At 49.5% G+C, this 12644-nt stretch overlaps 1 protein-coding gene across 1 annotated transcript; it reads right to left on the bottom strand.

The window, feature by feature from the left end:
• Positions 1 to 543: 543 nt before the first annotated feature.
• On the bottom strand, positions 544 to 12261 carry hat1 (histone acetyltransferase 1). The gene is made up of 11 exons (XM_067257406.1): positions 12214 to 12261; positions 11531 to 11602; positions 11330 to 11405; positions 10599 to 10719; positions 5872 to 6051; positions 5401 to 5522; positions 4709 to 4813; positions 4227 to 4333; positions 3342 to 3493; positions 2679 to 2795; positions 544 to 1272 (listed from the first exon to the last, which is right to left on the bottom strand). Exons 1-11 carry the CDS (start codon positions 12233 to 12235, stop codon positions 1105 to 1107), a joined length of 1242 nt encoding a protein of 413 aa, XP_067113507.1. The 5' UTR covers positions 12236 to 12261; the 3' UTR covers positions 544 to 1104.
• Between the last annotated feature and the right edge of the window lie 383 nt (positions 12262 to 12644).

The raw sequence follows: 12644 nt of genomic DNA, 5'->3' as shown, positions 1-12644 counted from the left end.
AGTGGATATAATCAATCTGAATCTGAGCTGGTCAAGTATTCTGAGGTTTTACTTGTCTCAACTGAAGTGGAAAAAAATTTAGCCTTGTGGCCTTGATTGAGCGACAATGTTCTAAAGTGTGTAGAGATGGCTATTCATCACAGTGATCCATGTAAGTGGGGCTGTGCAGTGGCAAAAAGGTTTCAAATTGAAAACCACAACGCTCATTAGCCTAACACTCAACATCAGTGGCAATCAGAAGTTGCATTAACCACAAGAGGGTGCCTGAGGAAAATTACATCTCTAAATTGATTTGACTAAATACAGCAACTGATATTGAATAAATGCATGTTTCAGTCCAGCGGAAATCCACACTCCACCACTGTACTTGAAAACCTACAACTAAGTTGGTTTCAACTGGATTTGATTAAAGTAAGGAAAGTAATCTTGCTAAATATTGTATCAACAATTATAGAAGAAATAGTTCCACGTAATAATGCCACATTTTAAAGTTGATAATCACCCAAAAATGTGAATCATATGACAAAGAAGAGACGGCACCAATTTGAGGAATGTACAAAAACATTAATATTTTATTATGAAGTGCTTCAAAACCAACATGTCTTCAAGAAAAAGTGACAACAGGTTTTTCTTGTGTTTTTCTGAGTGGTTGGGGGGGGGGGGGGTCCCTGTATCACTATGAACAGGAAGCATTTTCTCACTGGGCGGATGGTGATCCTATCAGCTGGTCATGATTTGTAATCACTGAAGCTGAGGCAGTGTGATTGGACACGAGGGACAGGTGTGTCACGTAACCTCCCATCAGTGGGAGGAACACCAAGGCCTTCTGTCAGCCAATCAGATCCCCAGAAGGCCATTATGGGTGCAGATAATTCACCTGTTCTCCCCCCTCCCACCCCCCCCACCCCCCCAAAGAAAACCCACCCCAGATTCTACTTTTCAATATCAACACAATACTTTTCAATCAAGATCTTTTAATGATGTCAAACGTGGGAGGGGAGGGGGGGGGGGGTGTAACTCCAGTCCTCACCCACACAGGCCCTCTGTGGACGGGTCTTACCCAGCCTGCTGTGTGGAAGAGAGCCCCAGGTCCCCAGCCCGTCATCAGGCCTGCGCTAGCCTCTCGATGACTCTCCTGTACTCCACCAGCAGGTCCTGGTAGCTCTTCTCCAGCTCGTCGTGCTGCAGCTGGGTGTCCATCTGACTGATGTGAGAGGCCAGCTCCTCCGGCCGCAGACATTTCATCATCTTGGTCAGGTCTCTCTGGTTCTTCTGCAACAGCGGACCGGAGACACACATTTATTAGACACGCCCTGAACCCCCCGGCTCCCCCCCAGGGCTGGGCGGTGACACATGCCGAGTCTGTAGTGGGGTTCCTCGGCAGGGAGGCCTGCCTGCGTTTCATTAACGTATCCCACTCAGAGGGGAGCGAGGGGGGAGACAAAGGATTCTGAAATGGAGTCTGCAGGAGTGCTGAAGGGTACTGGACATGGACCAAGATTCCTCCGTCATGTATTCTGGGGCCAGCGCAAATATATGCTAGCACGCACACACACACACACTTTTCCCTTGTCTCGGGGGACGTGGGAGGTAAGAGAAGCAGGGCTGGATTCTCCCTCCACAGAGCGGAGGGTTCTGCTGTTCACCCAAGCCAAGCCTCCTCAGGAGGGGCAGCATCTGGACACCAGATCTCCCCTCTGCGCTCCCAAGGAATGCCTACTTCCTTTTTCACCACGGACGTTTTTGCCCCTGTCAGATACAGATTTCTTTATTTTTTTTCGCGAGAAATGTGGTAACACTGCTGACAGCAATCCTGTAATGGTGGCTATGCACAGTTCCAGGCACACACACATAAAACACACTGGAGAAGTTAGGAGAGGAAGGGGCACGATTAGTATGTAGGCTAACCTGGTGTCATTAAGAAACAAATAGGCCTTACGATTCATATTAACTACTGAGTAGATCTTCTTGGCGACTAAAAAGGACAACATGCAGACATAATGACAAGCGCAGCTGGACTAAAAGGCAATCTTAAAAGGATTTCTCACAAAGCTTTAGTAGAACAGTACAATTTGTTGGGTGAAACCTGAAAAGCACAACTACGTCCCAGCGATCAAACTCGGAGGAAAGCAGCTTCTGCGACTAACAGCTTGCATTGTGTTCCGGTAGCAAGCACGTAAATTACTTTCCCCAATCACATGCAAATCCTGTATAATGACACTTGGCTGAAAAGAGCTGGATAGTGGGGTAGCTAGTCTGGACACCTAGCAAGTCCTATTGTGTGTCCTATAATGAGGCCTTCTATCAATTTCCACGAGGAATAATCTGCCTCGTTATTCTTCGAGGCAACATGTGAAAGTGCAAAATACGTTGTTATATGCTGTTGAAACCGGAAGACTCATTTGGGAATTTGGCCCCCCTACTGTACACAGCATAATGAACATGCTAATGAACACGTTTACTACATGTCTATGTACTGAAGACTGGCCTCCAGCAGAAACAACGTGTTGGTCGTGGTCTAGACGCTGGAGGACATTACCGGGTAAGTGCTGAGTGATACACGTGCTGCCATGAGGTAGGGGTGGAAAGAGAGGGCTTGATTCTGCAGCAGGGAGTAGGGAGGCAGTGTCTGGACGTCAGCAAACCCTGACGCCCGGCTCTCCGAGGAGCTGCCGTACCTTGTAGGGGCCGAACAGTCTCTTCTTGACCTCCAGCCGGTAATCTTTGGATTTGGTCTCGTCGCTCATGTCCGTCGCTCTCAGACGCAAAATCTCGTACACTCGCCTTGCATGCTTCTGTGGCGGCAAACAAAGAGGGGGAAAAAAAAGCTTAAAAACAACAATTTCAACTTTTTTTTTTTAAACAACAAAAACATTTCGTTTTTAAACATCCGTTTATTTTTGGGGCAAAAATGCCGGATGTTTTGTGCACAGTTAGCGCCGGCTGCAGGCGACGTCCAGCCTCACAGGAGCTCCGGCTAAAAGCCTTCCTGTGGCCCTCTCCTCTGTCAGCCCAGGCCCACAGACGCCTCACAGCCCACCAACGTACAGGAAGTCAGGCTGTGATAATCAGCCCCATGCTACAGGGCCCTGCGATGGAAGCGGACCGGCTAACGCTAGCTAGCAGTGGGAGAAACCAGAGACCACTCAAGTGACCACATGAGGTGAGTGGCCACGGTCCTGTAAGAAAAGAACCCACTGCTCTGAGAAACCGCAGGACCGGTGAGTCAGGACTTGATGAGAGAACGGGCCCAAGTACAGGTTTGTCTTGAGGGTCTTCCATGGTAATGGGCCTCCTGGTACTGGGTGGTTATGTGTGGGGAGGGTCGTGAGCGTGCCTACCTTGTTGATCTTGAGCTTGTCGCGGGCCTCCGTCACCATGTCGTCAGAGAAGCCGAGGGCCAGCTTGTCTGTGGAGAAGGAGGGCAGGGCGTGGCACAGCTTGACCAGGACAAAGTCCCTCAGCGTCACGTAGCTCTCCGAGGGGTCCTCCGCTGGACACGGGCGCCACGACGTTACACACACACACCGAGAGAGAGAGGCGTGGAAGGCCAGAGGCTCGTGTTAGAACGACTATTCAGCAACAATCCTCAAACGCTGCCTATACATTTAGCATGAGGAAAAAAGCACGCAGGGTATCAAATCCACCGATTTTCTTGACCTGAGTAAATCATCACAGCTATGCCGGGGGTAAGCTTGTGTTTGCCCGTGGCTAGCACTTCTCTGCTAAAGCGTCTCGAAATTTACATATTTCCAACCTCCACTTTCCAAAGCGATCGAGTGGGAAGCTACGGTGACGGGATTTCAAGCCGGGGCAGAAGACCTCTCTTCAGCGGGATCCATCCCACCATTCAGAGGCCACATTCAGAGGCCACATTCAGAGGCCACATTCAGAGGCCACATTCAGAGGCCACATTCAGAGGAAAGACGTTACACAGAAAGGGGTTCCCCTCTGAAAAGGCTGCTGCTTTGGTATTCATTCTATCCTTCTGGGAGAAGTAATTACTTCTGTGTAACTGGTTTCAACAGGTCTCCCAAACCAGACTCTCGAAATAAATGAATTCAGTCCGGGGATTTCACAAAAGATACGCGGAACTTCGGACACTGATGAAGGTATTTGATTTTGTGGGCAGTTTAGATAATTTTTTTACTCAAAATAGCAATTGATGTGACATCCAATAGTTTGAATTGACACGTGTTTTGATGCACAACCAACCACCCACCCACCTGTGATGTCCTGAACTTTGGGCAGGGTGCAGTAGAACCTGTGCACAGCCTCCAGCAGCTGGGCTCCATGGCCCTCTCCCTGGAATGGGGGCAGGATCAGCATCTGGCTGGATCAGGACGACACACACACACACACGAGCCGTCACATCTCCAGCGCTCCACGCTAAAACCACGTCCTCTGCCATGGGGGGGGGGTTCATGAACTGACAACAAATATTAAAAGTCATCTCACTTCAGGGTGGCAAACGGAATGAATTGTTATCCTGCCATGTCTATCAATACATTAAACAAACGCTCATTTACAAAAGGTCTCCCCCCCCCCAGATACCGATCACTTTGGCTTCAATATGAAACAAAATAGGGTTGGATATATAAGCCAGTAATTTGGCATTCCTTTTTAGGACAAGTCGACGGCAATGTATAATTTTCCTCTCCTTTTTGGTACAATAGAATGGGATGGCACGTGCTACCCTAGTAATTACCTGACACGTGGTCTGGTTTTGTCTGGGTACACGTAGTAATTATAAACTGTCATGTAGCCAACAGTTGCGAACAGAGTCTCCCCATCCTTATTGTACTTCTCGAATCTGCAGAGAAAACACAAAAGCAAGCAGGTCAATTACAGGCACACTCCTGTGCGGCGTCCAGTTTGCCCTCTCCATTCTCCTGGAGGCCTCTTTTACCCAGTGTCAGCCTGCTGGAACAGACCAGCCCGATTGGTACACCTGCTACAACCTGAATACATTATGCACTTAATTGGAGCACTGCAACTTAAAGGAGGAGAGGGGGGTGGAGGAGGACTCGAGGTCCTCCAAATCACTTCAGCCCATTTGCCCATTGTGACGATTAATAGGTGCCAGAGTAAAGAAAACACTAGCAGAGGCTCTTTTTACTGTTTAGAGATGTCATTCAGTGTTTCAAAAGACAAGAGGATTCAATTCAGCTCTTGCCCCTGAAAGAAAAAAAAGAAAAATGAAAAGGGCTTCGTGCACAAAGGAGACTCTTGCCAGATCAACAATTCTGCTATATTCGAGGGGGGGGGGGGGGGGGAGGGTGGAATATAATCAAACTGGCCGGGTAATTGGTTGCGAGCGCCTCAAAAAGGGGCTTTTGTTTTTCAAATGACACAGTAAACGGTGTGGGGAGAGTGGCGTGGGCGGAGGGGGCCACTCACACGAGGAAGAAGTCCCAGCGGTCGTCGTCCGCGTCGATGAAGCTGGCCGTCTCGATGAACCACATGAGGAAGGTCTGCAGGCGCTCGTGGTACTCTCTGAACCCCGGGCTGGTGATGTCTGCCTGGGGAGGGAGACACGAGGAGCGGGGGGCTCAGCACACTGCCTGGAGAATACTCCTGTTCATCACGTCGATCGAACGTGTGGAGCACTTCCGAGATTTATAAAGTTTCAGGCTAGTTCCTGAATTTACTACATTTCTGATCATGTACGACAGCTACTGCCTTGTAGGGTACTGGTGTTGCCATGGTTTCCGTACCGCTTCACCTAGCGAGGCTTTGTGCAAAGTACAACTACAAAGACACACAGGGCCCAGGGCGGAGCGGGGCCCAGGGCGGAGCGGGGCCCAGGGCGGAGCGGGGCCCAGGGCGGAGCGGGGCCCAGGGCGGAGCGGGGCCCAGGGCGGAGCGTACCTTGTGTATCTGGTAGGTGAGGTCCTGGCCTGCCTCCTCGCTGTGGACTGTGTATGTGTGGAGCAGGGTCCCGAAGGGCTTGAAGTTGGCCTCCTTCTCCAGCAGAGACACAAAGTCGTCCGTGTTGCTGGTGAAGCCGGAGGGGATGATGTCACGGATCTTGCCCTCGACGTCGTCAGGCTGCAGAAGGAACCAGACCAGTTGTTATGACAACCTGCGGCAACACTTCACGTTGAGGTTACATCAGGCAGAATGGAGGAAGGAAAGCCTAAACTAAAGTTCCACTTGTGTAAAAATATAATAAAGTGTACTGAGAGTTACAAAGCCTGGGCAATTAATCACATTTCATTTTCAATTAGGATTTGGGCTCCCAATGATTATGAATACAAGATAATTGAGACGAACGACATCACAATAACCATCCACGATTGTTGTGCGCATTCTGTTTGGTGATGATGGTCTTGTGTTCTGAATCCAGCGCAGCCCTCGCCTTCACAGTGATGTGTCGTCGCCCGCCAGACAGGCTGTGGTGCGTTACCAACACGCTACACCCTCAGGATGTGGTGCGTTACCGACACGCTACACCCCCAGGATGTGGTGCGTTACCGACACGCTACACCCCCAGGATGTGGTGCGTTACCGACACGCTACACCCCCAGGATGTGGTGCGTTACCGACACGCTACACCCCCAGGATGTGGTGCGTTACCGACACGCTACACCCCCAAGATGTGGTGCGTTACCGACACGCTACACCCCCAAGATGTGGTGCGTTACCGACACGCTACACCCCCAGGATGTGGTGCGTTACCGACACGCTACACCCCCAGGATGTGGTGCGTTACCGACACGCTACACCCCCAGGATGTGGTGCGTTACCGACACGCTACACCCCCAGGATGTGGTGCGTTACCGACACGCTACACCCCCAGGATGTGGTGCGTTACCGAGACGCTACACCCCCAGGATGTGGTGCGTTACCGACACGCTACACCCCCAGGATGTGGTGCGTTACCGACACGCTACACCCCCAGGATGTGGTGCGTTACCGACACGCTACACCCCCAGGATGTGGTGCGTTACCGACACGCTACACCCCCAGGATGTGGTGCGTTACCGACACGCTACACCCCCAGGATGTGGTGCGTTACCGACACGCTACACCCCCAGGATGTGGTGCGTTACCGACACGCTACACCCCCAGGATGTGGTGCGTTACCGACACGCTACACCCCCAGGCTGTGGGCATGGGTTGTCGTGACTACTTGGCTAGTACTGTGCTATACATGCTGGTAACATACCTGACTACCGGTGGGTCTTTAAAGGTGAGATGTGCTGGTTCACAAACAAACATTTGCCATCTTGTTGCTGTAGGCACTGCTGTGTACTAACACGGTGGTAACCTTAGCAGTGTAACCTTGAGGTCGCGTGACCCCAGTCTGTGTCACCAGACTCCAGATCAGCCTCTGTCCTGCCATACTTCTGTCTGACCTGTCAAGCATCAGCCCTTACAGAGAACCAGCCTCCGCTTAATATGTACTGAAAACATGAACACATAAATCCATTTATTTCAAATTCTACAAACGATCCTTATTTCCTGTCTGATGTTTGACTAGAGGGAAAACCAGCTCACATGACTATAATATGAGGTGTGAATACTGATTGGTAAAAAGAAAACCCTTTAAGATAATACACTGAGCTGTTTAACCAGGCTTCTCTATCCTTTCCCCTACCCTTCGGCAGAACTGCAAACAGGACATAATAGCACAGGTTTCCATTGTTCTGTCATTAGGCCAGGCCTCGGCCCTGATTGACAGTGCACACAAGGAATTAAAGTGGAAGAATACATATTTTTGAGCCACAAAAAGGAAAGCCATTAGGCAATTAAGACTGTCAGCGGAGCAGGAACGGAGCGCCAACCCCCCCCCCCCTCTCCCCTTCTTCCAGCCCCTCGGTGAAAGAGCACTTAATTCAATACATGTACTACTTATGTTAAACCATGAATATTTGATGAAGTCGCCACAATAACGTATTCCCGCTTCTCACTGGGCAATAAAATTTAATGAATTGATCTCAACTTAACAAACCTTGGGCATCAATAAAAGAGGCTCTCGGCTCTAATCCTGGAAGGGGAACTCAATCAAATGAATTTGCCCCCGCGTTTCAAAGGCCCTAGCGAACAAAGAGCCCCTCCCCCTGCACCTTTTACTCAGTAGAATGTGTGGTTGGTTCAGCTGTAATGTTTGCATTGTATCCATTTCCACAAGGATTGACATGAGAACACTTTGTATTAACTTGCCAAGCAGCCCTTTCACACCATTTCCATGCGTGATGGGCATTAGTTCTGTACAGAGACCCTCGCTGCTCCGCATTGAAAACAGGGAAATGAAGAAGGTCTGAGCAAAATGCGCTACAAAAGGCTAATACAACACACAGCTAATTCCACTCCTTTCAGGCATCAGCTAATATCCAACTGGAAGTAATGCACCTGCAGCTGAATGCCTCTTCACCATTGTAATTGTTCAACTGCATTTCTGAGGAATAAGGAGCTTGCGTAAAAGGGCATGGACAAACAAGCCCCATTGTCTGGTGCACTCTCTTGCACACTAGACGCTAAATTGCACAACCCCTTACCATAGAAGCCCTGGTATTGTTCAGATATGACTTAATAAAGTATCTTTAGAACTTTTTGTTTGATATAAATGTTTTATCCCGGGAAAGAATTGTCTATGTGTACCTACCTAATTTGAGGTGGTCAAAATGTTTGGCAGGGAGTAGTGAGAAGGAGGCTTAAGGAGCTAGATGTAAAGGCTAGTATCATATCTTTACAAATTCCTAACTTAACAAAAACACTCATTTGGAATGACACCGAAATAACCAAGATGATATTTAAATAAGTAATTCACACTCCTTTAACTTACACCCTACACCATAACACCCAACAACAGTGTGTTTCATCCAAGCGAAAATGTGAAAGAAATCAAGAATAATGTACCAAACTGCTCTGTTCACAGGCCATCATTATGCTATCTGGCGAGGTTTGGGTCTGCAGACAAGAGTCTGCTATTAGAATAGCAGCTGCATGCCAAAATCTGCCCTGCCTCTCCCGGCCTGCCTCTCCCGGCCTGCCTCTCCCGGCCTGCCTCTCCCGGCCTGCCTCTCCCGGCCTGCCTCTCCCGGCCTGCCTCTCCCGGCCTGCCTCTCCCGGCCTGCCTCTCCCGGCCTGCCTCTCCCGGCCTGCCTCTCCCGGCCTGCCTCTCCCGGCCTGCCTCTCCCGGCCTGCCTCTCCTTCCCCTCCTCTCTAACCCTCTCCCAGCCTGCCTCTCCTTCCCCTCCTCTCTAACCCTCTCCCAGCCTGCCTCTCCTTCCCCTCCTCTCTAACCCTCTCCCAGCCTGCCTCTCCTTCCCCTCCTCTCTAACCCTCTCCCTCTCTCACCAGCTGCACCAGGCCCAGACCCTGTCAAGCATGCCCCTCACACGCTCTTCAGACGCAGCCTGAACTCTGCTGCTCCCTGGCTCTCCACCTTCCCAGCAGCTGCACTCAGACCCTTAACGAGGTGTGCACACGGGCGATGCTTGTGGGGGGGCGACCCCACCAGGCCCGGTGTAGGCAGGCAAACAGGCAGCCAGACAGACAGGCAGCCAGACAGACAGCCATCTGAATGATGCCAGAGCTCTTACATCCAAGCAGTGCTGGTTTAGTTAGGGCGGCTTTATAATATGTTCATTTAACAGATGCTTTTATCCAAAGCGACATTTCAAGCCTGTGACGCCAGAGATCAACTCTTTGCAGTCCACTATTATACCTAATACTATAATAACCCTAATGCCCTACAAGGCATGTATATAGAAGGATTTCAAATCGTCCACAAAAAAGGAATTTAGGATCATCCAGAGACGTACATCTTCATACAAACATAGGCTTACAAGAGACCCAACCGGTCCACATTCCATTTCCTGCTGACTCAATCACATCACCACTAAACTCAATGGCTGACCTGGGACCCCTGAACAAAGCCTTGAAAAGGCCTTCCCCTCGGAGAGGCAGGGGTGGGATTAGTGTCCTAGTGCCAGGGCCTAGGGTGGGCTGGGATTAGTCTAACACAACATGAGATCTCTTACACATCTACTCAATAATGGGACAACTCCTGAGGTTCAGACTGAGTCCAGCTCACCCAGAAACACACCTCAAAGCACAGCAGTGCCCCAGAGGAGGCAATGCCCCAGAGGAGGCAGTGCCCCAGAGGAGGCAGTGCCCCAGAGGAGGCAGTGCCCCAGAGGAGGCAGTGCCCCAGAGGAGGCAGTGCCCCAGAGGAGGCAGTGCCCCAGAGGAGGCAGTGCCTCAGAGGAGGCAGTGCCCCAGAGGAGGCAGTGCCCCAGAGGAGGCAGTGCCCCAGAGGAGGCAGTGCCCCAGAGGAGGCAGTGCCTCAGAGGAGGCAGTGCCTCAGAGGAGGCAGTGCCTCAGAGGAGGCAGTGCCTCAGAGGAGGCAGTGCCCCAGAGGAGGCAGTGCCCTAGAGGAGGCAATGCCTCACCAGTATCTAAAGTAGGAGTTTGGAACCCCCAAGAGAAGACATGAGTAGACGTGTTCACGTTGACAGAAATACACTCTCACACCATAAAAACGCCCTCTTGAAGCTTTCAATACATACAGCAAAAACATAATCTACAGACAGTCAGAGGCACGGGAGCAACTGAAGTGTCCCTGACGCCGACTGTGACACACCTACCTCCACGCAGTCGAACGACTCTGTGACCTTGGAAGAATATTTCACTTTGAAGAGGGTGCTCAGGTTTCCTGCACTGTAGTACAGCTGAATCTGGAGGCCTTTAAATCCAAAAGCCACCTCGCTAAAGAGACAAAAAAAAAACACGCGGCCAAACAGGGAGTCAGGTGGCTGAGCGGCGAGGGAATCAGGCTAGTAATCCGAAGGTTGCCAGTTCGATTCCTGGCTGTGCCAACTGACGTTGTGTCCTTGGGCAAGGCACTTCACCCTACTTGCCTCGGGGGAATGTCCCTGTACTTACTGTAAGTCGCTCTGGATAAGAGCGTCTGCTAAATGACTAAATGTAAATATATAAATATGGAAATGAGAACCTTTCAGACTCAATTGAAACAGCTTGAATAGTGTTGTTTACATTAACATTTAGTCATTTAGCAGACGCTCTTATCCAGAGCGACTTACAGTAGGTACAGGGACATCCCACCCGAGGCAAGTAGGGTGAAGTGCCTTGCCCAAGGACACGTCATTTTGCACGGCCAGAAATCGAACTAGCAACCTTCAGATTACTAGCCCGATTCCCTAACCGCTCAGCCACCTGACTCCCATTTGTTGTGAAGTGAGGTATATATTGTAACAGACTGTAAACTGTGAAGTAAATGTTCCAGTTGATTAGGATGAGCCACCCTTGTTTTGACATGCACATTGATATGGCGTTAATGGACTAGCTCAGTACATACTCATCACCATAAAGCTGGTGGCTGAATTCAGGGTGGAACGTTGTACCCTCATCATCCACATCCTCTGGAAAGCGAACTAGAAGAGAGATACAAAGTTAACTCTTGACTCTTAATGAACTAAATCGACAATAAAAGCGGTCGATAACATATGCAATGAGCAAACGTTTTTTCTCTCCAGCAAATGTATTTCAAGGCACAAACCCAGCTTCAGGCATATCGCTTCATTGGTGTCACACTTGTACTCCGCCAATTTCTTCTCCATAGCGTTCATCCCTTCACACACAAAAAATAATAATTCAGCTATTCGAACATATCTTGGTAATTGACTGGCAAACTCCGCCAATGTCAGTTTACTTCTTGAAGCATCAAGTTGTTGATACTTGTCCAGCTTTGGACAAGGAAGGGACATAAGTCTCACTCTCAAGCAGGGTCATCTAGCTGGGTAAAGACAGCTATGGCTTCCACGCAGCAGTCGATGAACACGCCATCGTTCTGAGCTACGGTGCATTTTGACACAGAACACGCGATGGCCAGAGCTAGCTACCTAGCCAGCTACAACATTCACCAAAGAGAGTGTCCGATAACCTAGTAAGATATCAAGTTAGCCGGCTCCTTAATGATGGGTAATTACACAGTTATAGTTCAAGTGTTTGTTACTATGGTTGTCTTATACCGTTGTGGCCAGCTAGCCTTGTGCTGTTGTTGTTGTGGTTTCTAGCAGCTAGCTGGCTAGCTAGGCAGTAAGCTAACTAGCCTAGATGTTATGTCTGTGACAGACAGTTACTTTATTCACACATGCAAATGAACAAGTTAACTTTTGAAACAGCAGTGAACTACCCTAACTAAAGACAATGTATTTTAGCTTCTAAGTATTCGTCACATACCCGCCATTTCTGCACACTGCATCTGTGTTGTCACTGACGGCCCGCGAAATCTAAAGCACTTCCGCCCCACGTGTTTCCAGGTTGCGTGTGACGTTTACGGAAGAGGTCCGTTGCTTTTCACATCGAGTTTTTACATCGTTGTCGTTCTATCGTTCCACCATCCATTTACATTTATTTATTTACATTTATTCATTTAGCAGACGCTTTTATCCAAAGCGACTTCCAAGAGAGAGCTTTACAAAGTGCATAGGTCACTGATCATAACAACAAGATAGCCAAAAAACATCGCGAGTAGCCAAAACATGAAGCACACATTGTGAACAACCAAAGTAAGTGCCAAAGGGAAGAACCATAAGAGCATGTAGTTAAACAAGTCACAACCAAACAACATGAACAGCTATAAGTGCAAGTGTACCTGTGGGAAAAAGCAA

This window comes from Osmerus mordax, chromosome 2 (assembly GCF_038355195.1).
Source record: "Osmerus mordax isolate fOsmMor3 chromosome 2, fOsmMor3.pri, whole genome shotgun sequence".
Lineage (NCBI taxonomy): Eukaryota > Metazoa > Chordata > Actinopteri > Osmeriformes > Osmeridae > Osmerus > Osmerus mordax.
This window is presented reverse-complemented; position numbering and strand designations above follow the sequence as displayed.

What these genes read in the sequence shown, in the direction of transcription:
- hat1 (XM_067257406.1), bottom strand. Translation starts at nt 12,235, where the DNA reads ATGCAGTGTGCAGAAATGGCGG. An exon ending in AGTCGTTCGACTGCGTGGAG is followed by an intron (nt 6,052 to 10,598) that starts GTAGGTGTGTCA and finishes TTCCTTCTGCAG; the next exon opens with CCTGACGACGTCGAGGGCAA. An exon ending in TCACCTACCAGATACACAAG is followed by an intron (nt 5,523 to 5,871) that starts GTACGCTCCGCC and finishes CTCCCTCCCCAG; the next exon opens with GCAGACATCACCAGCCCGGG.